The sequence below is a fragment of the Podarcis erhardii genome (genome assembly GCF_964252035.2).
Source record: "Podarcis erhardii genome assembly, chromosome: 7".
In the NCBI taxonomy this organism is placed as follows: Eukaryota; Metazoa; Chordata; class Lepidosauria; order Squamata; family Lacertidae; genus Podarcis; species Podarcis erhardii.
The window spans coordinates 15,347,837-15,371,400 of record NC_138511.1 but is presented as its reverse complement, the minus strand read 5'-3'; the positions used below and the strand labels follow the sequence as shown (position 1 = coordinate 15,371,400).

Here is a 23,564-nt window from a genome sequence, read left to right as displayed (position 1 = left end):
CTGGCAGGAAGGTAAACGGCGTTTCTGTGCGCTGCTCTGGTTCTCCAGAAGCGGCTTAGTCATGCTGGCCACATGACTTGGAAGCTGTACGCCGGCTCCCTTGGCCAATAAAGCAAGATGAGAGCCACAACTCCAGAGTCGGTCACAACTGGACCTAATGGTCAGGGGTCCCTTTACCTTTAAGCTACTGGAGGTAATGGGGACCTTTATACAGTAGTACCTCAGGTTAAGTACTTAATTCGTTCCGGAGGTCTGTTCTTAACCTGAAACTGTCCTTAACCTGAAGCACCACTTTAGCTAATGGGGCCTCCTGCTGCCGCTGCGCCACCGGAGCACAATTTCTGTTCTCATCCTGAAGCAAAGTTCTTAACCCGAGGTACTATTTCTGGGTTAATGGAGTGTGTAACCTGAAGCGTATGTAACCCGAGGTACCACTGTATATCCAGCTGTCCTTTGTCAACAAATTGTCACTGTTTTTCGTGTTGAATATATTCTATATGGTAATTTATGGACCTAACAGGTATCTAAAGCCATTTGCACATATTGCCATACAACCAGTCCAGTTGAAGCAAATGGCAATTGGGTTTTCCACAGATAGCCTTTGGTTCTGATTTAGAGCTAAAGAGCAGGTTTTCCCTGGGAAATGGGTGGGGCAAGGGTTATTTGAACAAGCTGAAAACACATGCCAAGCAGAAAACTGTTCAGAGCCCTGTTTTCTAGGCATGTCACAACAGCAGTGCAGAAGAGCCCTCAGAGGCAGCAACTGGTCACCTAGTGAGCCTTATGAGAAACTGGAGGGGAGATTTGAACCCAAGTCTCCCTGGGGTCCTAGCTGACACGCTAACCAAGAAGCGAATTGTGGGGTCAGGCTGTTATGACACCTTTATCCAGTGCTTTTATATATATATAAATGTTTAGGGGTACTCTCATTTTGACTCAAGAAAGTCACCATTTTACAGTGGTATCTCGGGTTAAGAACTTAATTTGTTCTGGAGGTCCATTCTTAACCTGAAGCTGTTCTTAACCTGAAGCACCACTATAGCTAATGGGGCCTCCCGCGGCTGCTGTGCGGCCGCCGTGTGATTTCTGTTCTTATCCTGTAGCAAAGTTTTTAACTCAAGGTACTATTTCTGGGCTAGCGGAGTCTGTAACCTAAAGCGTCTGTAACCTGAAACGTCTGTAACCTGAGGTATCACTGTATAGTTCAAATTGGGGGAAATAAAGACAGTAAATGGACAAAAGTACAAAATGTTTAGGGGTATGCGTGCCCCTGCGTCCCCCCAGAAAAAAACCACTGCCTTTATCCTGGTTTAGAGCTAATTACTGAAATTCTCCTCCTTCCCATCCCTCCATCCCTGTCACACCACCCTCCTCCTTCAAAGCGCTGCCAGTTTTACTCATCCCCAGCCTGACAAAACCGTGTCACCCCCCAAAACCTGCAAAGAAACTTAAGTGTTGGAAATGTAAAGAAAAAGAAGGAACATTTTATCATATGTGGTGGGATTGTAAGAAGGTGAAGGGCTTCTGGGAAATGATATATAATGAGATGAAAAAGATGTTGAAATATACAGTGGTGCCTCGCAAGACGAAAAGAATCCATTCCGCGAGTCTCTTCGTCTAGCGTTTTTTTCGTCTTGCGAAGCAAGCCCATTGACGGCTTAGCGGATTAGCGCTATTGGTGCTCTTAGCGGCTTTTAGTGGCTTTTAGCGGCTTATCGGCTTAGCGGATAAGCAGATAAGCGGTTTAGCGGCTTAGAAAAAGGGGGGGAAGGGGAAAAAAACCACAGGAACTCGCAAGACATTTTTGCCTTGCGAAGCAAGCCCATAGGAAATTCGTTTTGCGAAGCACCTCCAAAACGGAAAACTCTTTCATCTAGCGAGTTTTCCGTCTTGCGAGGCATTCATCTTGCAGGGCACCACTGTACATTTGTTAAGAAACCAGAGGCTTTTCTTTTAGGAATAGTAGGAAATGAAATAAATAGAATGGACTGTAAACTTTTCCAATATGCAGTAACAGCAGCGAGAATATTATTGGCCCAAAGATGGAAACAGGAACAACTGCCGACTCTCGAAGAATGGAGAATGAAACTGATGGAGTATGCTGAACTGGACAAACTAACAGGAAAGATCAGATACACAGTGGTACCTCGCAAGACGAATGCCTCGTAAGACGAAAAACTCGCAAAACGAAAGAGTTTTCATTTTTTGAGTTGCTTCGCAAGACGGATTTCCCTATGGGCTTGCTTCGCAAGACGAAAACGTCTTGCAAGTTTGTTTCCTTTGTCTTGCAAGTTTGTTTCCTTTTTCTTAAAACCGTGCATTCACTTCGAGGAGCAACTCATAGCACGCGGTGTGGTAGCCTTTTTTGAGGTTTTTGAAGACTTTGGTGATTTTTGAAGCTTTTCCGAAGTCCGTGCTTCGCAAGACGAAAAAATCGCAAGACGAAAAAACTCACGGAACGAATTAATTTCGTCTTGCGAGGCACCACTGTATAAGAGATCAAAAGTTCATTGAAGACTGGGGAAAATTTTCAGACTATCTGAACTGTGTATGTGATGAGCAAATAACGCTAGTGGGATTTCAAGAAGTTCTGTAAATGATAGAGGACTATTGTATTGATGAAAACTAAGTGTGTGAAGGTTTATAAAATGCAATATAAAATTAGGAAATGCGTATTTAAAAAATTTGAATAATGGATGATTGTCAGAGAGGTTGAAGGAATTCTAAAAGAGAAAATATGTGATAAATTTAGATTGGATACTATAAATGTATGTTGGAAATTTAAAAAATAAAAAATAAAAAAAAACCTGCAAAGAAACTGGCAGGAATTCTTTCCGTTTCTCCTTCACTTACAGAGGAACACTTGTCAGCAAAAGCTGGGCTAATCCTTACCCTAACTCTTCAAAGCTGCCCAGTTCCCCCCCCCCACACACGCACACACACTGTCACCCCGCCCCCTCCTTCAGGAGACACCAATGAAAAGCAGGCGCCTCTCCTTTGATGTCAAGTCCCCTTTCAAGTGCTGGCTGCAAAACCTCGACTTTTTTAAATGGGAGAGAGATTTGTTTCAGATCAGCTTCTCTCTCTGCTCTGCCTTCTAAACTCTCCTGGGTGAGCTTTGGCCTCCTTCGGCTTCAATATTGCTGCCTGCCGCCCTGATCTCTGTGCAGTGAGACACTCCCAGAGGCAACCTGAGCCTAGGGTGGAAGGACTTACAACACTGACACCAGCAACAGATCTTGCTTCTCCTTTAGTTTTAGCTATGGATCCAGCACAGAGCAAGCAGGTCTCTGGGTCTCCAGCTTCCAGCCTGTTTCCAGCTCAGTTCATACACACACAACTCTGCTATTGTTCTCCTACCTATAGCTCAGTCTCACTTGCTGGATCATCATGAAATAAAAAAATTAAGGTCTTATATATATAATAAATGTTCATAAATGTACCAAGCAAACACGTACATAAATACATAAACCACATGTCTAAAGCAGCACAGGAAAACAGCCCTGGAACCATTTTGGCTCCCAAACTGACCAAATGTTTTCTCTGCAAGGTCAAAGGAAAATGGAAAAGCCTCCCCATTGTCTTTTCATTCACAAAACCTGTCTTAAGGGTATGTCTGTGTATGAATAGGGTGAGCCTGTGACCTGGCTCAAGAACTAAGTATTTATCATTACAAAAGACTGGTCAGGCTCCCCAGGGTATCCAATCAAGTGACCATTAACAGGTAATCTGCCAGACAGGAGATAAACAATGCACTCAGATTTCTGTTGTAGACCGCCCTTTCTGTGATGTAGGTATGACGTATCTGGGGAGTGGTCTTGAGCTGCACCCCTTCTGTGATGTAGGTATGATGTTTCTGGGGATGGTCTTGGACTCCAAGGCGGGCAATTTAAAATGTCTATATAAGGGCGGACACACTTGTGTTCTGGGTCCTCCTCCTCCTCCTGTGTGTGAAGGGGGCAGCCTGTTGCAACAGTTCAATAAAGATCAGGCTTACTAGCTGCTTTGCTCCTCAATATTCTCTGGTTGGCCTCTGTTATTTTCTCCGACCAATTGAGAAGCTGCAAAGGACTCGAAAAGGGCTCTTGTGTCCCCCATAAGGGAATAAGGGCAGATTTTCGTTTATTACAATCACCTTGTCGAGGTGAATGGGCTTGGATACTCCTGTGACCCTTGTGAGCGAAGCCATCGGGAGTTTTGTACTCCCAGCAGGGTCACCCAAGGCGGTAAGGTCGAAGGGGAGGAGCTAGACAAATAAAGATGCAAGAAGCTCTCAATGGCAGAACAGGCGGAAGATAACAAGCAGTATGTTACCACGGCTGTGAAGGCGGATGAAGGCTACAGCAGATAAGAATCTACTGGTTGTGGTGATACTCATGCCCTCAGAATAGAGCCTTACCGCAAAGACTGTGCGTTGGTCAGTGTGCACTGATCTACACACAGAAATCAAATTCACGCGCAGGCGTCTTCCAGAAAAACACTGGCCTGCGAGCGCTCCAGTTGGAGAACAGCCTTTACCCAAGGTGTCATGGGCTTTGAAGATGCTCAAACTCAGACGAAAGGGAGAAACGTGCTAAGAGGGAGGCACAATAGGTGTTATGTACTGAAGTTCTCACCCTGGGCCAGCAGGGGGATACTGTAAATAGTTCAGGTCCACATATGCAAATAAGGGATCGAAAGTGACATTCAGTGATTGGATAGTTACAGAAACTGGTTACTGTTGTGTTCTAGTGGAGCTCTATATAAGCAGGCTGGCTGAACCCTTCAGTTCAGTTCTCTTCTGGCCTGTGAATAAACAAGAGCTGTTTGAAGAATCGCTGTGTCGTCTGATATGTTCACCCACAACTTAACAATAGGCAAACCCGCACTGTGATCAACTCTCTCCTGGAAACCCATGTCCCCACTGTGGAAGAAGATGTGGATCCAGAATTGGCCTTCACAGTCACTTATGGACACACTGTTAAAACTGTGTTTGTGGAAGACAATCTTACTCGGCTACGCGTGATTGCCGAAGAAGATATCTCGGTGAGGGGTGTGGAGGAAAGATCCATGTGATAGCCTAGAGCATGGGTAGGCAAACTAAGGCCTGGGGGCTGGATACAATAACCTTCTAAATCCGGCCCGCGGATGGTCTGGGAATCATCTCATGTGTTTTTACATGAGTAGAATGTGTCATTTTTTATTTTTTATTTTGACAAAGTAATAACCATAAATAAATAAGAATAAAAAGGTGCCCCACCACTGAGGCTATTCCATTCTAATTATCCAACCTCCCAAAATTTCAACACCTCTTGCGACTGTTTGACCCCTTTCTGTTTTAATAGGACAAATTGTACAAACACCTTCCATCTCTCCTCAAAATCATTTCTCCTGCGTATTCCCCCTCTTACCTTAATGGCACATGTTAATTCATTATTCATAGCTCTGTCCCACACCTTTTTAAACCATTCTTCCATTTTATATTCTGCTTGCCCCTTCCACTTCCTAGCTACAATAACTCGGGTAGCTGTCAATGAATTTGTGAGCGAGTTCTTCCTAGCCTGTGAACCTTCCACCCCATCGTAAATTGATAATAATGCCACCTCTGGACTTTCGGTCTGCTTTAACCCAGTGATTTCTGTTATCTCCTTAAACACCCTTTGCCAGAAAAATTGTACATATTTACACCCTCACTACATGTGAACATAATTCCCGGTTTCCTGGCATCCTCTCCAAAATAACACCGAATATTCTTTGTTTATTTGATTTACCATATTTTTTGCTCTATAAGACTCACTTTTTCCCTCCTAAAAAGTAAGGGGAAATGTGAGTGCGTCTTATGGAGCGAATTCAGGCTGCGCAGCTATCCCAGAAGCCAGAACAGCAAAAGGGATTGCTGCTTTCACTGCGCAGCGATCCCTCTTGCTGTTCTGGCTTCTGAGATTCAGAATATTTTTTTTCTTGTTTTCCTCCTCCAAAAACTAGGTGCGTCTTGTGGACTGGTACGTCTTATAGAGTAAAAAATACGGTAATCTGACTGGTTTTAAATACCACTCTTTTATACCACCTATACCCCAGCCTGCCTGCCTGCCCCTCATTATTAAGCCTAGCTCAGCAGTGAGGAACCTCCAGCCTGTGCATTAGACTACTGCAGAGTGCTTTTTGTGGGACCGCCCTGGGACTCCAGATGGAGTAGAGTGTGACAGCCACACTGCTGGTAGTTAAAACATCTGCACTCCTTGCCTATCTCCTACTGAGCCAGGCTCAAAGTCCTGGTGTTAATTCACAAAGCCCTGAACAACTTAGGTCCAAGGAACCTTCAGGCGCCACCTGAACCCCGATATCGCAGCTCAGTCACTGAGATCATCTGCAGCAGCATCACTAGTCACCCTCTGAATTAGTGAGGCTCATTTAACATCGACACAAAACCGAGCTTTGAGCGTCACCAGCCCAGCCACGTGGAATGCTCTTCCAATAGAGATTCAGCCGACGTCCTCTCTATTGACCTTTAAACGTTTGCTGAAAATGTTTATATGCCACCAGACCTATGCAAGCAATTAATAAAAGGTCCTTCTGCAATGGCGAGTTTAAAATGTCTGCTTTTAGAATTGCATGTGGTTTTTATTGTTTGGTTCTTTTATATAATTGTTGTAAATGGCTCTGGTATTTTTATAGGTAAACGATGGAAGCCCTCTCCCAGGAGGCAGCGATGACCACCAATTTAGGTATCTTAAAAGAGGATTAGACAAATACTCAGACGAGATTGCTAACAGTGGCTACTGCCAACTTTACTGTGCGCTTGTGAAACAAGGACCACTTATAAATGCCACCGCCAACTCCTTGAAAGGTTCCATCAATGGCATCTCTGAAAAATTGTACAAATCACTTGGGAAGGTGGATAGTGGTGGGAAGTAGGGGGAGGAGAGAGAGGTGGGGAAATATTGTTTAAAAAGGTGATGTCATAGGTATATCAATGTATTCAAATCTGAATTGTCAAATTGTGTTATTGTTATTATGGTTTTTGTTGTATGTGACTTTTGCGGTTGTTGTTTGTATCATAGAAAAGATTTTAAAAAATAAAAAATAAAAAACATCACTTGGGAAGACAGGCAAACTAATATCAGTGTACTGGAAGAAGCAAAAATCTCCAGAGTTAAACCAATGATTCTTTGACATCAACTCTGATGGACTGGTCATGTTGTTCGGATGCCCGATTATTGTCTTCCAAAGCAACTACTCTATTCCCAATTTAAGAATGGAATGCGTAATGCTGGTGGTCAACAAAAGTGGTTTAAAGACACTCTAAAGGCAAATCTTTTTTTAAAAAAATGTAGTATAAACTGGGAAACACTGGCCTGCGAGTGTTCCAATTGAAGAGCAGCCTTTATCAAAGGTGTCCTGGGCTTTGAAGACACTCGAACTCAGGATGCAAGGGAGAAACGTGCTAGGAGGAAGGCACGCTTGGCAAATCCACACCATGATCAACTCCCGCCCAGAAACCAATGTCCCCACTGTGGAAGGATGTGCGGATCCAGAATTGGCCTCCACAGTCACTTATGGACTCACTGTTAAAACCGTGTTCATGGAAGACAATCTTACTTGGCTACGAATGATCGCCAAAGAAGAAGAAGAAGCTCTGCCTCCAATACTTCCAGATACTTCCAGTGTCTGGAAATCTCAAGAGGGGAGTTTGCTGCTATGCTCAAATCCTGCTTGTGGTCTTCCCACTGGGGCACCTGGGCTAGACCTGATCCAGCAGGCTTGTCTTATGTTCTTGTTGTGATATTGACTGGTGGGCGGCCCCACAGGCCAGCCAGGTTTGGCCCACAGTGGATAAGGATCAGGCCTGCTAGTCAGTTCCTTGTCCCCATATTCCTTGCTCTAGCTAGATCATTGCAAAGCTCCCTTATTAAAGAATAGTTGGGGAACAGCAAGCCTTTCTCACTGGCAAATGCACTAAGAGTTCCCAGGTCCTCTTTAGGTTTAATGCCCTGAGTAGAAGATGAAACCTTTGCTTGCCGCTTTAAAGGCAACCTGATTCTCAGTTACAATGCGGGAGTTCCTAATCTGAATTGCTGATGGCGGAGGCTAAGATGCTCCGCTTTGGATCTTGACTTTGTTTTCACGTATTTGGGGTAGGGGTGGGGGTGAAATGAGCAGGAGGAACAGCAAAGCGGTACCCTGCCAGCAAACGAGAAGTGCCTTGTTTGCAGACCCCATCAAAGGCCTATCTTATCCCTTAAGGGAGAAAATGGCAGAAATCTCCTCCTGGAGTTCAGGCAGCAAGAAGTGAAAATATTGCTGACTTTTTTTCTTTTTTTTTTTTGCATGGGGATCTTGGGGGATGAAGCGAGCGAGCGAGAGACATCAAAGGCGTTTTGCTGCTCGGAAAACAAAAAAGAGGATTGGAGGCACAAAAAGGAGCTGTTAAGGTGCTGGTTTTGCTTTTTCCGATGCAGCAAAAATAAATAAATACAAAAACAGGTTTGTTTGAGGGGTTGCGTGTGGGTGGGAAACAGCATGAGCCAGTTAGCTCTGGAGAGGCAGTGTAGCATAGTGGTTAGAGTGTCAGGCTAGGACCTGGGAGAGACCAGGGTTCAATTTCTCCACTTGGCCATGAAACTCACCAGGTGTGACCTTAGGCCATTCACTGCCTCTCAACCTCACAATGCTTGTGGGTTTCCCTTTGAGGTATCTGGTTGGCCACTGTGAGAACAAGATGCTGAATTAGATGGACTTAGCCAGGATACCGTATTTTTCGCTCTATAGGACGCACTTTTTCCCCTCCAAAAATGAAGGGGAAATGTGTGTGCATCCTATGGAGCGAATGCAGGCTCCTTGGCTTCAGCGATAGCAACGGAAAGCCTCCAAAGCGCAGAGGGAGCGCTCCCTCCGCGCTCTGGAGGCTTCGTGTTGCTTTCGCTGAAGCCTGGAGAGCGAGAGGGGGCTGTGCGCACCGACTCGTCTCACTCCCCCGGCTTCAGGCAGCTATCCGCTAGCCTTCGGAGCACGCCCCCTGCCCCAGACCTGTTCGGGCTTCCCCAGCCCCACGGCTAAAAACGAAGCTGCGCACAGCCTCTCCCGGCTGGAGAGGTTGCGCGTGGCTAAAGAGGAAGCCAAGACAGCCAGCAGGATGGATCCCACTCACTGTCTTGGCTTCTTTGCTCTTTGAGGCTGGAGGGGGAAATAATTTTTTTTCTCTTTATTTCCCCTCCTAAAAACTAGGTGCGCCCTATACTCCGGTGCACCCTATGGAGAGAAAAATACGGTATATTTTAGTGGGGGGAGGCTACCCTCCTGTCATCATCCTTTGTCTGGCTCTCTCTGGCAGATTCGGAATGAAATGCCTCAACAACAGTTGCTTTAAATTCCTTTCTTTTGACCCCAAGTGCTCCGAAAAATCTGTCCAAATCTTTCCACAATTTCTACTTTTAGTTAATTTCTCTTTATTTACTTTGTTTAGGGAGGGGAAAGCTCCCCCTTGTTCCCCCCACCTTCCCAGCTGCACCTATGGCCCCTGGCCTGATCCAGCTGCAGGGCTCTTTTTAGGTTTGCATGTACCCTCCATGAGCAAAGGCAGTCTACCTCCAGAGTCGCTGGGAATCACAAGTGGGGAGAACCCTGGTTGAGGGTTTCCTATGATAGCCATGGGGTGTGGGTGGCACTGTGGTCTAAACCACTGAGCCTAGGGCTTGCCGATCAGAAGGTCAGTGGTTTGAATCCCCCGACGGGGTGAGCTCCCGTTGCTCAGCCCCTGCTCCTGCAAACCTAGCAGTTCGAAAGCACGTCAAAGATAAATAGGTACCACTCTGGCGGGAAGGTAAACGGCATTTTACTTATTAAGTGTTAAGTAGTGGGTTGACAAAGCAGATGACACAGAGATTTCTCCAAGTGGTTTTTTAGCTTCTCTTTTACCACGTCCCACGGCGCTGCCTGGACTGCTAGTGACGCAACCAAGACTCGGGCCATCTCAAACACCTCCGGTCCAGAGGCTGAGGAATAGGCCCCGCTTACGTTCCTCTGATCCTTCCATCAGCTTGCTTGCTTGGAGGAAGCAGGCGAACCGAGCGAGGTAGGAGTCCCATGATTCAGAGGCTGGGGCAAATGGCAGCAGAGGCACGAGTGAAGCCATGGTTCCGATGCCGACATGGTGGCGATGGGTGGAACACAGTGCTCTAACCAGTATGGTCAGCTCTAAATTGGGTTCTGTTCAGTGATATACAAGTGGTAAAGGTAAAGGGACCCCTGACCATTAGGGCCAGTTGTGGCCGACTCTGGGGTTGCAGTGCTCATCTCGCTTTATTGGCCGAGGGAGCCGGCGTACAGCTTCCAGGTCATGTGGCCAGCATGACTAAGCTGCTTCTGGTGAACCAGAGCAATGCACAGAAATGCCGTTTACCTTCCCGCCGGAGCGGTACCTATTTATCTACTTGCACTTTGACATGCTTTCAAACTGCTAGGTTGCCAGAGCAGGGACTGAGCAATGGGAGCTCACCCCGTCGCGGGGATTCAAACTGCCGACCTTCTGATCAGCAAGTCCTAGGCTCTGTGGTTTAACCCACAGCGCCACCCGCATCCATACAAGTTGTACAAGTGACAATAAAGCATTTCAATCAATTGAAATGGTTGGCTTAGGGAGAATTGGCTTCATCTGAAACAAACACATATGAGTTTTGTTTTGCCCCCCTTAAGTCAGATTTCAGCATTCGACACTGAAATGTCAACTTGTGGATCTCAACTTGGCGATGTGTCCAGGGCTGGATTTAGGTTTGATGAGGCCCTAAGCTACTGTAGGAACAGGACTCTTCTCTCCTCCACAGGACTCTTCTCCACACTTTATCCTCCCAACCAACCTGCCAGGTAGACCCTGGCACTGAACGAGTCAGACCATGGGGATGCCATTCCAGAACGAACTGAGTGCCGAGAGCCTTGAGAGCTTTGCTGAGCAGAATTCCCAGCCCTGAAGTAATACCAGAGTTGAAGGAAGTTTCTTTTTCCAACTCGGAACTTTCTCTGACTCGAGCGCTGACCGCTTTGACCTTAGCCACCGCACTTGCGCACGGAATCTCCTCGGAGGCTGCAGCTACAAGATACAGAGTGCGTGCATCCCCCTCCTCACAATTCTTTATGGGGCAGGATTAAAATAAATACACCCACCTCTAGTGCTTTGTGCACAGCATCCTATGGGGAAATCTAAAAGGGAATGTGCATGTTTGCTTGTGGTTTTATCAAAACCCATTTGCCTAGCTACCGTGCAGAGTGTAAGATTACAGTAAACACTCCTGCCAGCCCCCAGCCGCCACATTGTGCATGCCCCGTGGTGAGCAGGAGTTTTGTTTCAGATTGAGGTTGAATCCTGACAATACAGAAGTGCTGTTTTGGGGGGACAGGGGACGGGCGGGTGTGGGGGACTCCCTGGTCCTGAATGGGGTAACTGTGCCCCTGAGGGAAAGCCCACTGGGCTGATCTAGGGAAAAGGCAGAGAGATTGATGGAAGATGCAGAATTAGCAAGTTTAGCTAGTAAAAACAGAGGACAAAATGAAACAGTTTTCATGGAGGAAAGGGGAAATGTTTGTAGATTCTTTTTTTTAAAAGTTGTAAATGTGTTAGCCCGCTAGCAGGTTTGGAGTAAGTTTGGCAGTAAAAGTTATTTCGATAATAAAGCTGAAGGAAAAAGGTATAGATTATTTATAACATGTAGCAGGACAAGATAAATCAGGAGAAAACCATGGAAAGGTGGGGGGAAAGTTGATTTTTTAAAGTGAACGTATATTGGTAAATTGTATTTTATATGTGAAATTTTAGAAATATTTTTTTAAAAAAAATAGAGGGTGGAGGGGCTCTCCTTTAATCTTGCTGTTCTTAATGATGCAGCAATGAGGGATTAATGATCTCTGGGAGGAATCTTTTCCTCTAGGAGGGGAGCCAGGGTCTCCTAACTATTCTCAGCCCCCTGAACAAACTACACCCCCCAGGATCCTTTAAGGAGGAAGCCGCAATGGTGCTGTTTCAGATTCAGACCATTGGCCCGTCTAGCTGAGATTTAAGAGTCTCGTGCTCTACCAACTGAGCTACTCCCCTGAGCATTTTATGCCCTGGTTGGCAGTCTTTCCCAGAGCAATTGTTGTACGGAAATCTGGGGTTGGCCTTTACAGCCCAGCTCCCCAAGGGCTCAGGGTCCCCTAAGTCCATTATCAGTCAGTGAAGAATGAGTAGAGGCAAGGACCCGCAGAAGGAAAGCAAGGGAGATCTTTATTTTTCTGTCTCCCCGCTCTGCAAGGAGGCGAGGACCCAGCAGAAAGGTGTGTGGCAGCTTTTAAAGGCTTTAGAAATTGCCCGAACCCTGACACGAACGAACCTGTTGTTGTTGTTGTTGTTGTTGTTGTTGTTGTTGTTGTTGTTGTTGTTGTTGTTGTTGTTGTTTATCCCCTGCCTTTTTCCATGACAGGACTCAAGGCAGCTTACAGATAAAAACAAGAAGTGCTAAAAACATACAAAGGCAATCATATATTTTTAAATTTAAAAAAGCATTAATGGAATTAAAACCATATACATTAGGGTTGCCATATTTCTAAAAGTGAAAATCTGGGCGGAAAAGTTGATGAGCTTTTGCAAAATCTCAAACAAACAAAAAATGAAGTTTTTGAGCTGTTTTTTAGGAAATTCGCCAAGAAAAGCAACACTTCCAACATGGGCTGCCATACTCCCGAGTTTCCCCAGACATTTCTACCCATCTTCAGAAATCCCGTCCGCCTGATAAATCCCGGATATGTCTGAGAAATTCTGGACGTATGGCAGCGCTAATATGCATATATAAAATCCCTGTAGAGCATGCAAATGATTACGATAAAAAAATCACAGTCTGGTGCGAGCGGCAACTTTTATGAACTGCAGCCTTCCAGGGACTTTGACCTCTTTGACAGAGTTCAGGAATAGCAGGGCCTATGAAACTTCCCATGTTTCAGATGGCCTTGTCTGTGAATCTCGAGGCTTGTGAGGAGAAAGTGAAAGAAGAGTCCCAGTTCAATGACCTAAAAGCCTTTGAACAGGGGTGGGGAAACATTTTCAGCCTTGAAGGTGGACTCAGCCCCTCCCCCTGCTTGGTCAAGCTTCCAGCAGAAACAATGTTAAGTGGAGCAACTGATACATCTCTTGTCTTGCAACAGTAGCATACATTCCGGCCAGGAAATATGCCCAGGGTTTTCTACAAAAGCACATGTGTCTCTCCATCTAAGCAAGCAAGAGGCATTATCCCAATTCAGGGCCTCATCCTAGCCAGGCAAAAGCTCTTGAGCCATGTGCAACAGTGTGTCCCTATTTTCCCATGACAGCCCCAGATTTGCAGAAGCCGTCCCAGTTTCTGACTTGATCCAGAAATGTCCAGTTTTTCCTTTAAAAGGTAACGGTAAAGGACCCCTGACAGTTAAGTCCAGTCGCGAACGACTCTGGGGTTGCGGCGCTCGTCTCGCTTTACTGGCCAAGCGAGCCGGTGTTTGTCTGCAGACAGTTTTTCCGGGTCATGTGGCCAGCATCACTAAGCCGCTTCTGGTGAAACCAGAGCAGCACACGGAAACGCTGTTTACCTTCACGCCGGTGTGGTACCTATTTATCTACTTGCACTTTGACGTGTTTTCAAACTGCTAGGTTGGCAGGAGCTGGGACTGAGCAATGGGAACTCACTCCGTTGCAGGGATTCGAACCGCCGACCTTCCGATCGGCAAACCCTAGTCTCAATGGTTTAGACCACAGTGCCACCCACATCCTTAGGGCATCCCTATTTTCATCAGAGAAATATCAGAGGGTATGGAGTTATGCGACCCCCCGAGCCAAGGAGATAAGGAACTATACAACTCTTACAATACATCTCAAGGCAGCCCTGCTGTAGCTCAGTTGGTTAGTGCACAGCGCTGATAACACCAAGGCTGCAGGTTTGATCCCTGTATGGGACAGCTGCCTCTTCCTGCAATGCAGGGGGTTGGACTAGATGATCCTTAGGGTCCCTTCCAACTCTATGAAATCAGAAACCAGGATGGCTTCTGCAAATCCGGGACTGTCCCTGAAAAATAGAGACACTTGGAGGGTCTGGAGGCAGAGAATAGCAGCCATCAATAGCTCTCTACTCCATGATTTGATCCAATACTCTTTTAAAGCAGGCCATCCCTTTTTCCTGCTGGAGTGAGTTCCATAGTTTAGCAATGCGCCACCTGAAAAAATGTTCATTAGCCGAGTCCCAAAACTGAGCACTGAAGGAGAAATCCATAATCAGTGACCAGCTCCTATCAGCTTGGGAAAGTCTATTTTTACAGGCACCTGTTCATTTTCTCTTCCTACTTCCTCGTAGCTTTCCAAAGTTTCCTCTCTTATTTACAGAAGCTTGGTAAACTAAACCCCCATTTGGGAGACTCTGTCTTGTCTGCTTGCTTTGTTTTCCACTTAATACACACAAACACACACACACATCCCGTGTCACCTGTGTCCGGCCCGGCCCACCTTGTTCAAATATGCAAACCTCCTATGGTAAGCAGACACCTGGCATACAGAGAGGGAGGGAGGGAGGGAGGGAGACCAGCCAGGGAGCCTGCGGTGTTCTCTACCTGTCGACAGGTAAAAGTCACCTTCCTGGGAGTCAGGCCTTGGCCGCTTGGAGCCAGCCCCTGCTCAAGAAATAATTAACCTCGGATTTCTCGCATTCCTGAGCACCCAGTGTGGTATGGAAGGATGACCCCCGGCATCCAGGTAAGCGGAGAGCAGAGCTCAGACATGCAGCTGGCTGCGAGGGTGGCCCTCTCGGCCGCCGCCTTCCTCCTACTGACTTTGGCGTACAGATATTACAAGTCTCGGGTGCCCTGCGGCAGCCAGCAAGGAGCCAGCGGGGAGAGAGGCAAGGGCAGCGAAGAGGCAGAGGGGACGGAGAGCATGGTCTGCTGCAGGGAGGAAGAACGGCCCCCTGGACTGAGGCACCGGTGGGTCAACAGCAAGGGTGAGAAGCCGAACCACAGGGCAGGGGGTAACCCGCTGCTTCGGGCACCTGGGCCTGCAGTCTTTGGGGAATCTAGAGGGCAAAATACACCTGCCTGCAGAGAGCCGGATGGGGAAAGAGAGGTAAAGAAACAGGAGAAGGAGAGGATGAGTCACCTGGGAAGCGGGCTGCCCCCAGACAGAAAATGCTCCATGGCAGAAGAGGAGAAGGGAGGGGAGACTTCTGGTGCTGTCCTCAGCAACGGAAACAGTGCCGCAGTCACAGGGACTGCAACGGAGTCAGAGGGCAGGTTGCCTTCTCTAGGTTTGCTCTCCCCAGAAGGCGGCTTCTGCAGTTTGAACGGCAGCCACAAGGATGTCAGCTCTGCAGAAGATGGACTTTGCCTGGCTGCTCAGGAGAAGGGATCTGGGCATTCAGCACTTCACCCTGCAGATGAGAATGGCTCCACTTTAGGAGGAGGGAGAAGTGATCCACCTGGAGGAGAGGAGAGGCAGCATTTAGCCCCGACCCAAGAGGAGCAGGAGAGGACCCGTCCGTCGTTCCATGCCACTTCTGACATGGGCCTGAAGATGAACCATAGCCATGCTGGGTCACACACCACGTACATGTTCTCCTCTGTGGCCCAAGTTCAGGTGGAGGAGAACCTAGTTAAAGAGCGGAAGCTCCAGGAGAACAGTAATGGGCAACCAGGGGTACCTGGGACAAGCCTGAGAGGCAAAGTCTATGACTACTACGTTCAGTCCATCTCCCAGTCAGTCCTGAAGGAAATGCCTTCTTGCACCAGCCTGGGTACCCAACCATTTTCTCAGCTACCTGTGATCAACATCCCTGATGCTTCTGATGAGCGGTTGGGTCAGGAATCAGCCCAGACCTCAGCAGCAGAAGATGACCCTGAAGATGTTCCATCTTCTGGTGCTCTTCCTCATCTTATCCAGGATGAGACAAAGCCCCAGCAACCTGGGAGCCAGGATGAGGCTGCTGTCCAAGAAAAGAGGTCCAAGAAACCTCCAGGACCTGGAGCTGGCAGCTTCAGCCGGAAAGACAGCCTCCATCAAATCATAGACAACCCAGAGCTTCAGGTCCCTATGGAAGGGTTTGGCTGTCTGGCTTCTGGGCTGTCAGGACTGGACACGCCACCTCTCAGCCCCCTCCGTTCCAGCTCCGTTTCTTCACTTGTCGGGTCCATGCAGAGTCTCCAAAGCGACACGAGTGAGGAACCCACAGTGGAGCTGGTGGCTGGCGCCAAGTTCTTCCACATCCCTCTCAGCTCAGAGTCCTCCATCGACATCCACCTGGACTTGGGGAACTGCTACGAGGTCTTGTGTACAGCCAAGAAGCAGAAGCTGGAGACGCTCCGGGAAGCGGCCTACAAGGTCATGAGCGACAACTACCTCCAGGTGCTCAGGACCCACGCAATCTACAGCCGCCTCAACGGCATGGAGAGGGACCTGATCCTGCAGCGGAGGATGCGGGGGAGGAAGTACGTGGCTGTGGCGGACGTCAGCTCCCAGGGCGAGAGCCAGCATGCGAGCAGGCTCTGCTACTACGACGACCAACAAGATACCTGGCACCTGTTGACTCACGTGCCTCTGGAAGTCGTCTCCAAGGGTTGTGCCATGTGCAGCATGTTCAATTACCTCTTTGTGGCGGCCGGCTGCGAAGGACAGGGGAGGCGCCAGAAGCCGTCCAACCGGGTTTTCTGCTACAACCCTTTAACCAACATCTGGCGCGAGATCTGCCCACTGAACCAAGCCAGGCCGCACTGCAAGCTGGTTGCCTTGGACGGCTACCTGTTCGCCATTGGCGGGGAGTGCCTCTACACCGTTGAGCGCTACGACCCACGCCTGGACCGCTGGACCTTCGCCGCCCCGCTGCCCAATGATACCTTCGCCGTGGCTCACACCGCCACGGCGTGCGATGGGGAGATCTACGTCACGGGGGGCACTCTGCGCTACATGCTGCTGAGATACGTTGGGCAGACGGATACGTGGAAGTTCAGCCTCACCGGTGGAAACAAAGACCGGACAACAGAGATGGTGACCGTCAATGGGTTCATCTACCGCTTTGACCTGAACCGGAGTATGGGCATCAGTGTCTACCGCTGTGGCGCCAGGGCCAAGCTTTGGTATGAGTGTGCCACCCATCCCATGCCCTTCCCAGCCAGCTTCCAGTGTGCCGTCATCGAGAACCTGGTCTATTGCATCGGCCGGCAGTTCAACATCCGCTTCCTGGCTGATTATGTCTCACCGCGGTTTGGGACCAAGGAGTTACAAACTTTCCCTTCCCCCAGAGGGACCCTTTCGCCTGTGACTCTCGTGCTGCCGGACAGGGAAGTGGTACAGACGAGGGTTTGAGGACACCGATGGCGGGAACCACGAGGAGGTGAAGCTGCTTGATTCCACAGGCCTTGCCGCTGCACACACACACACACACACACAGCCCACTAGCCAATTTCCACAAATCTGTCAAGGGAGATGGAGCTACAAGCGGGTTGGCAGGATCTGTTTATTTTAAGGCACTTAAATCCTTGTAAATTTGCATGCAAATTAAACACAGCCTTTGGGGTCTTGGACGGTCGCCAATACAGGCCTAGTCAGTGCGAATGTAGGCAAATGCCGCGGAGCCGGGGTGCCACAGTCCTGCTGCACACCATCATTATCTGTGATACAAGGGAGGCTTAACCCTATGGCTAACTCAGCTCCCTTCTCCCCTGCTCTCAGCTCTCAAAGTCATCTTCTGATTTTGTTTATGAATGTATAGCATTCTGGGGGGGAGTGAGTGGGGGGAGAGAGAGATGCAAGAATATAAGGAGAGCCGTGCGGGATAAGACCAAAGGTTCATCCCACCCATATTGATGTGTTTCAGGGCGCTGTGCCAAAAGGGTCTTCCGTGCTCTGATTTTAACCGTCCTCTGTCAATCATCAATTAACCACACGGCGCATTGTTGAACTGTGGAACTCGCTCCCGCAGGAGGCAGGCATGGCCTCCAACCTAGGTGGCTTTAAAAAAAGGATTAGACAAATTCATGGAAGAGGAGAGGGCTTTCGATGGCTGCTAGCCATTATGGCTCGGCTCTGCCTCCACAGTTCAAGACAGCAATGCTTCTGGATCGCAGATGCTGGGACCGCAGGAGGGGAAGGCGCTGTTCTGCTCAAATCCTGCTTGCGGATTTTCCACAGGCATCTGGTTGGCCACAGGATGCTGGACTAGAAAGGCCATTGGCCTGATCCAGCAGCCTCATAATACACTACAGTGGTACCTTGGTTCTCAAAGTTAATCCATTCCGGAAGTCCATTCTAAAACCAAGGCGTTCCAAAACCAAGGCCCGCTTTCCCATAGAAAGTACAGTGGTACCTCTACTTACAAACATGATTCATTTTGGGGTGCTGTTCGCACCCCCAAAAAGTGCGTAAGTAGAGCGCTACTAATGTGCATGCACGAAGCACACAGATCGCTTCTGTGCATGCGCATAGTGCGCAGATCGCTCCTGTGTGTGTGCAGGGCAAACCCGGAAGTAAACACTGAAAAGTAACCTGAAAAGCTGCAATGTGAAGCAAACGTAACATGAGGTATTACTGTAACGCAAAATGGATTAATCTGTTCCAGACTTTTAAAAACAACCCCTACAACAGCAATTCAACATGATTTTTACTATCTAACAAGAACATCGATCCATAAAATGAAAGCAATAATCAATGTACTGTACTATAAAATAAATAAGACAGTATTGTAGATGATAAAAAAAAAAAAATTGAAAAAATTCTTACCTGCACTGATGATAGTCATTGTTTGGCTTTTATCCATTTCCACAGTCAATCAATCAATCAATCAATCAATCAATCAATCAATCAGTACCGGAACTGGGTCCCACCCAGACACAAAAACAAATTAACCAAAAAAGGCCTCAAAAACAAAATCACAAAACAAATAGCAAAAACAAAAGCGCCAAACTTAATCTGATCTGGAAGTCTGCTTGACTTCCAAAATTTCGAAAACCAAGGCGCAGCTTCTGATTGGTGCAGGCGCCCCAGAAACAATAGCCGAATGCCACATTGGGCGTTTGGCTTCCGAAAAAGTTTGAAAACCAGAGCACTTGCTTCCGGGTTTCCGGAGTTTGAGAACCAAGGCATTTGAGAAACAAGCTGCCACTGTATTGTGTTCTTAAAGGCCATTCCCAGCCCAAAAGGAACTGCCAAACAATTCCATGCATGCCTGATCTTTCCAGCTCCGGTGCATGGTGGGGCTATAGAAACCACAGGAGGGGAGAGCGCTGTTGTGCTCGAATCCTCCTTGCTGGTTGTAGGCAACTACAAGAACACGCCACTGCGAGAACAGGTTGTTGGGCTACATTAGCCTGATTCAGCAGAGTCTCCTTATGCTCTTAATGAAAAAAGGGAACTGCATTAGAAAGCTAGCAAAAGGCTGGAGTGGGGAGTGGATTTGGTGAAATTCTCGTGGGTGGAATGCAGAGGTTTTGTGGCACTTCCAGGAGGGCAACCCAGTTAGATGGGTGACTACTTCTTCTTCTTCTTCTTCTTCTTCTTCTTCTTCTTCTTCTTCTTCTTCTTCTTCTTCTTCTTCTTCTTCTTCTTATGGCACTAGTGCTAAGATTGAGTGTTCCCCATTGCAGCATCTGGCTGGCCGTTGCAAAAACAGGATGCAGTATGGGTCATTGGCCGCAGTGGCGTGCAGTCAGTGAACAGGGGGGGGCCTAGGCTAGTCCCCTAAATGTTCCCCTGGCGCCTCCTTCCCAAAGCCCAGGAATCTGCTCCGACGGGGTCCAAGAACCCTCCTGCCACCCAGGGGCATAGGAAGGGGGGTGAGGGGGCCCAGGTGATCGCCCCAGGTGCCCTCACTGAGGGGGGTGGCATTCAGCAAGCCACCCGCCCGTGACTCCCAAACCAATTCCTTCCCAAAGCCCAGGTTCTCTGGCCACTGCTTGGTGGAGAGAGGGGCAGGCACTGGACTTTTGTGACACCCGGCTTAGGGAAGGAAGCACGATGCTCACGTGCAAAGTCTGGACATCCCACCCACGCAAGTACCCTCGCAAGCCGGCTCCTGCAGCCCTAACTGGTCCCCTATTAAAAATTTCACCACACGCCACTGATTTTTGGCTGGATCCAGGAGGCTCTTCTTATGTTCTTCCATGATCTGATCTAATTCCATTTAAAGGCATCTAAGGCAGCAGCTGGGATGTGGGTGGCACTGTGGTCTAAACCACAGAGCCTAGGGCTTGCTGATCAGAAGGTTGGCGGTTCGAATCCCCGTGACAGGGTGAGCTCCCGTTGCTCAGTCCCTGCTCCTGCCAATCTAGCAGTTTGAAAGCACATACAGTTCAAAAGCAGTTTGAAAGCACGTGCAAGTAGATAAATAGGTACCACTCATGCAGGAAGGTAAACAGCGTTTCCGTGTGCTACTCTATTTCGCCAGAAGTGGCTTAGTCATGCTGGCCACATAACCCAGAAGTTGTACGCCGGCTCCCTCGGCCAGTAAAGCGAGATGAGCGCCGCAACCCCAGAGTCGTCCACGACTGGACCTAATGGTCAGGGGTCCCTTTGCCTTTAAGGTAGCAGCTGTCCTCACGTCTCTTGGCAGGGAGAAATGTGATTCCAGTTTCACCTTTCAACGCAAACGGTACAAGGACTGAAAACACTATTCACCCCTTGAGAATTGACAGCTCTCCAAATTTTGCAATGCCGTTCTCCAGCCAAGTCATGTGTGTGGAAGTGCGTATACCGGATGTGTGTGTGTGTGTTTCAATCATGCATCAAAATGCATCTCTTAGTGAAAATAACATGCAGAAATGCACTGTATCAGGGCTTTGCCAGAATGGGTATGTTAGGCAAAATTGCATGCAAACATGTATGTATTAACCGAAATTCATAAAATGCTATTGAATTTTCTGGAGGACTTGAATAATTAGAATAGTAATAGTCACAACAACAACAACAACAACAACAACAACAACAACAACAACAAATTAATGTGCAAATGTATAGACCTGAACTTAAGATTGGAAAGAAAGGAGGAAATGTAGAGTTGTAAGGGGCCCCAGGTGGACATCTAGACCAACCCCCTGCATTGCAAAGAACCTCTGACAGATGGAGCATTGTACTTAATAGGATACAACCCTTTATGCCTAAGCAGTTATGGTGAGACTGAGCTTTCTGCTCTGGACCACTCAATGGGGATGCTTTGGGGTTCCTGAGTGAGTACAGACATTCTTACATGCCCAGTGGAGGGCTGCCTTCAGATGTCTTCTAAAAGTCTGGTAGTTGTTGTTCTCTTTGACATCTGGTGGGAGGGTGTTCCACAGGGTGGGTGCCACTACCGAGAAGGCCCTCCTCCTGGTTCCCTGTAATCAGTGGCGTAGCGTGGGGGGTGCAGGGGGGGCCGGCCGCACCGGGCGCAACATCTGGGGGTTAGGGTTAGGGATAGGGTTAGGGGGCGCAAATCCACGGGTTAGGGGGCGCAAATTACTTGCCTTGCCCCGGGTGCTGACAACCCACGCTACGCCACTGCCTGTAATCTCACCTCATAGCGAGGGAACCGCCAGAAGGCCCTCAGCACTGGACCTCAGTGTCCAGGCAGAATGATGGGGATAGAGATGCTCCTTCAGTTATACTGGACCGAGGCTGTTTAGGGCTTTAAAGGTCAGCACCAACACTTTGAATTTGCTTGGAAACGTACTGGGAGCCAGAGTAGGTCTTTCAAGACCGATGTTATATGGTCTTGGCGGCCGCTCCCAGTCACCAATCTAGCTGCCGCATTCTGGATTAGTTGTAGTTTCCAGGTCACCTTCAAAGGTAGCCCCACATAGAGCGCATGTGCAGAGTGGTTTTATTTATTACATCTATGTTCCACTTTTTTCCTCCTCCGAGGAGCTGAAAGTGGACACACAGTTCTCCCTTCCCTCGTTTCATCCTAACAACAACCCTGTGAGGTAGGTTAAAGCTGAGAGATGGCCACTGGCCCAATGTCACACCCAGTGACCTTCATCACGTCTGAGTGGGAATTCGAACCCTGGTCTTACCAGGTCATAGTCCGACACTCTAACCCAGGGGTCAGAAACCTTTTTCAGCAGGGGGCCAGTCCACTGTCCCTCAGACCTTGTGGGGGGCCAGACTATTTTTTTTGGGGGGGGTGAACAAATTCCTATGCCCCACAAATATCCCAGAGATGCATTTTAAATAAAAGCACACGTTCTACTCATGTAAAAACACACTGATTCCTGGACCATCCACAGGCCGGATTTAGAAAGTGAATGGGCTGGATCCAGCCCCTGAGCCTTAGTTTGCCTACCCATGCTCTAACCATTATGCCATACTGCCTCTCATCTCATAATACTAGGTAGGTTAAGGCAACTGGGTCAGAGCAGATGGCATCCACGCAACTGTTCTCCGCTGCACTTTCCCGTACAGATTAAAAGAGCTTTCTGGTGACTCGGATGTTGGGCTCAATTAATCAATGCTCATTGAATCAAAAATTATCTCATAAAGGCCTGGAACTTTCTTTTAACTAAAGCTCTCTTTTCTTCATAAGTAGGACAAGATGCAAGCTTGATGAGGGACCAAAGCGGTCTCAACTCCACATCTTTGAGTTTCTCCCAGCCCCCAAAAGCCTTTCTTGCTTGTTCACAGATCAGCTTATGCCTCAGCACCAAGCAAGGATTTGCTCCATCTCATGAACCGCAAATACACACACACACACACACACACTTCACAGCCCTGCAGTGTTTGACCACATTCCATCGCTGACAGTTTCCCCTCTCTAGCAGGTGGGAGTGTGTGTGTGTGTGTGTGTGTGTGTGTGTTTATGAGCATTCCATGACATCACAGAGACTCGGCCAATGGCGGCAGAAGCTGTGTGGACCTCAAATGGAGAGGGGCAGTAAACTTTGCAGACTTTTAAATGCCTGTGTGTAATTAAATGGGCCTATGTATATTTTCTCCGGGGCTTGAATATGCAGATAAAATAAAATAAACAGCAGTAACAACAAAGTAGCCTTTGAGATCTCTGCCACATGCTTTCATCAAGGTTTCTGCCGTATCCTCATATTTGCCCTTGGTTGTTCCATTACTGTAAGTGACTGAAATTGGATAATTAAGATACATAACCTGCCATAATCATTAATGCGCTTTACATCTCGGTGTCTCAGAATGCATTTTCGTCAAAGTGCCACCAATTACTCATCTGGAGTGCAGATTCCAAATGGCTGCGGTTTCATTCCTCCACTATAGGCACTTAAAAAAAAAAAAGCCATAGATGGCTCCAGGATGGTCACTGTTAGTTGTTTCTAGGATGGTTTATCTTAGTAAGATGGAATCTTAGAATTGCAGTGTTGGAAATTGCCCCAGCGGTCATCTAGTCCAAACCCTTGCAGTGCAGGACTCACAGCTAAGGCAATCCCAAATCTACTCTGCTGCCCTCAGATGTGGTGAAGGATTCTGTCCCACTCAACTCCCCTGGGTTCAGGGAAGCCAAGGCCTCTCCCTGCAAATAAATCTGGGTCCTGATTTTTGCACCAGGATCCATTTGGTGAATCCCATTGCACTAGTAAAGAAGAAAAGATAAGAAAAGATCAGATTCCAGGTGTCTGATCTG

General features: G+C 48.0%; 1 protein-coding gene across 1 annotated transcript; it reads left to right on the top strand.

Moving 5' to 3' along the window:
• The first annotated feature begins 14,561 nt into the window (after positions 1-14,561).
• Positions 14,562-22,963, top strand: KLHDC7A (kelch domain containing 7A). Its single transcript, XM_081870908.1, has 2 exons — positions 14,562-17,342; positions 22,506-22,963. The coding sequence occupies exon 1, from the start codon at positions 14,699-14,701 to the stop codon at positions 17,312-17,314; it is 2,616 nt and encodes an 871-aa protein (XP_081727034.1). The 5' UTR covers positions 14,562-14,698; the 3' UTR covers positions 17,315-17,342; positions 22,506-22,963.
• The last annotated feature ends 601 nt before the right edge of the window (positions 22,964-23,564 follow it).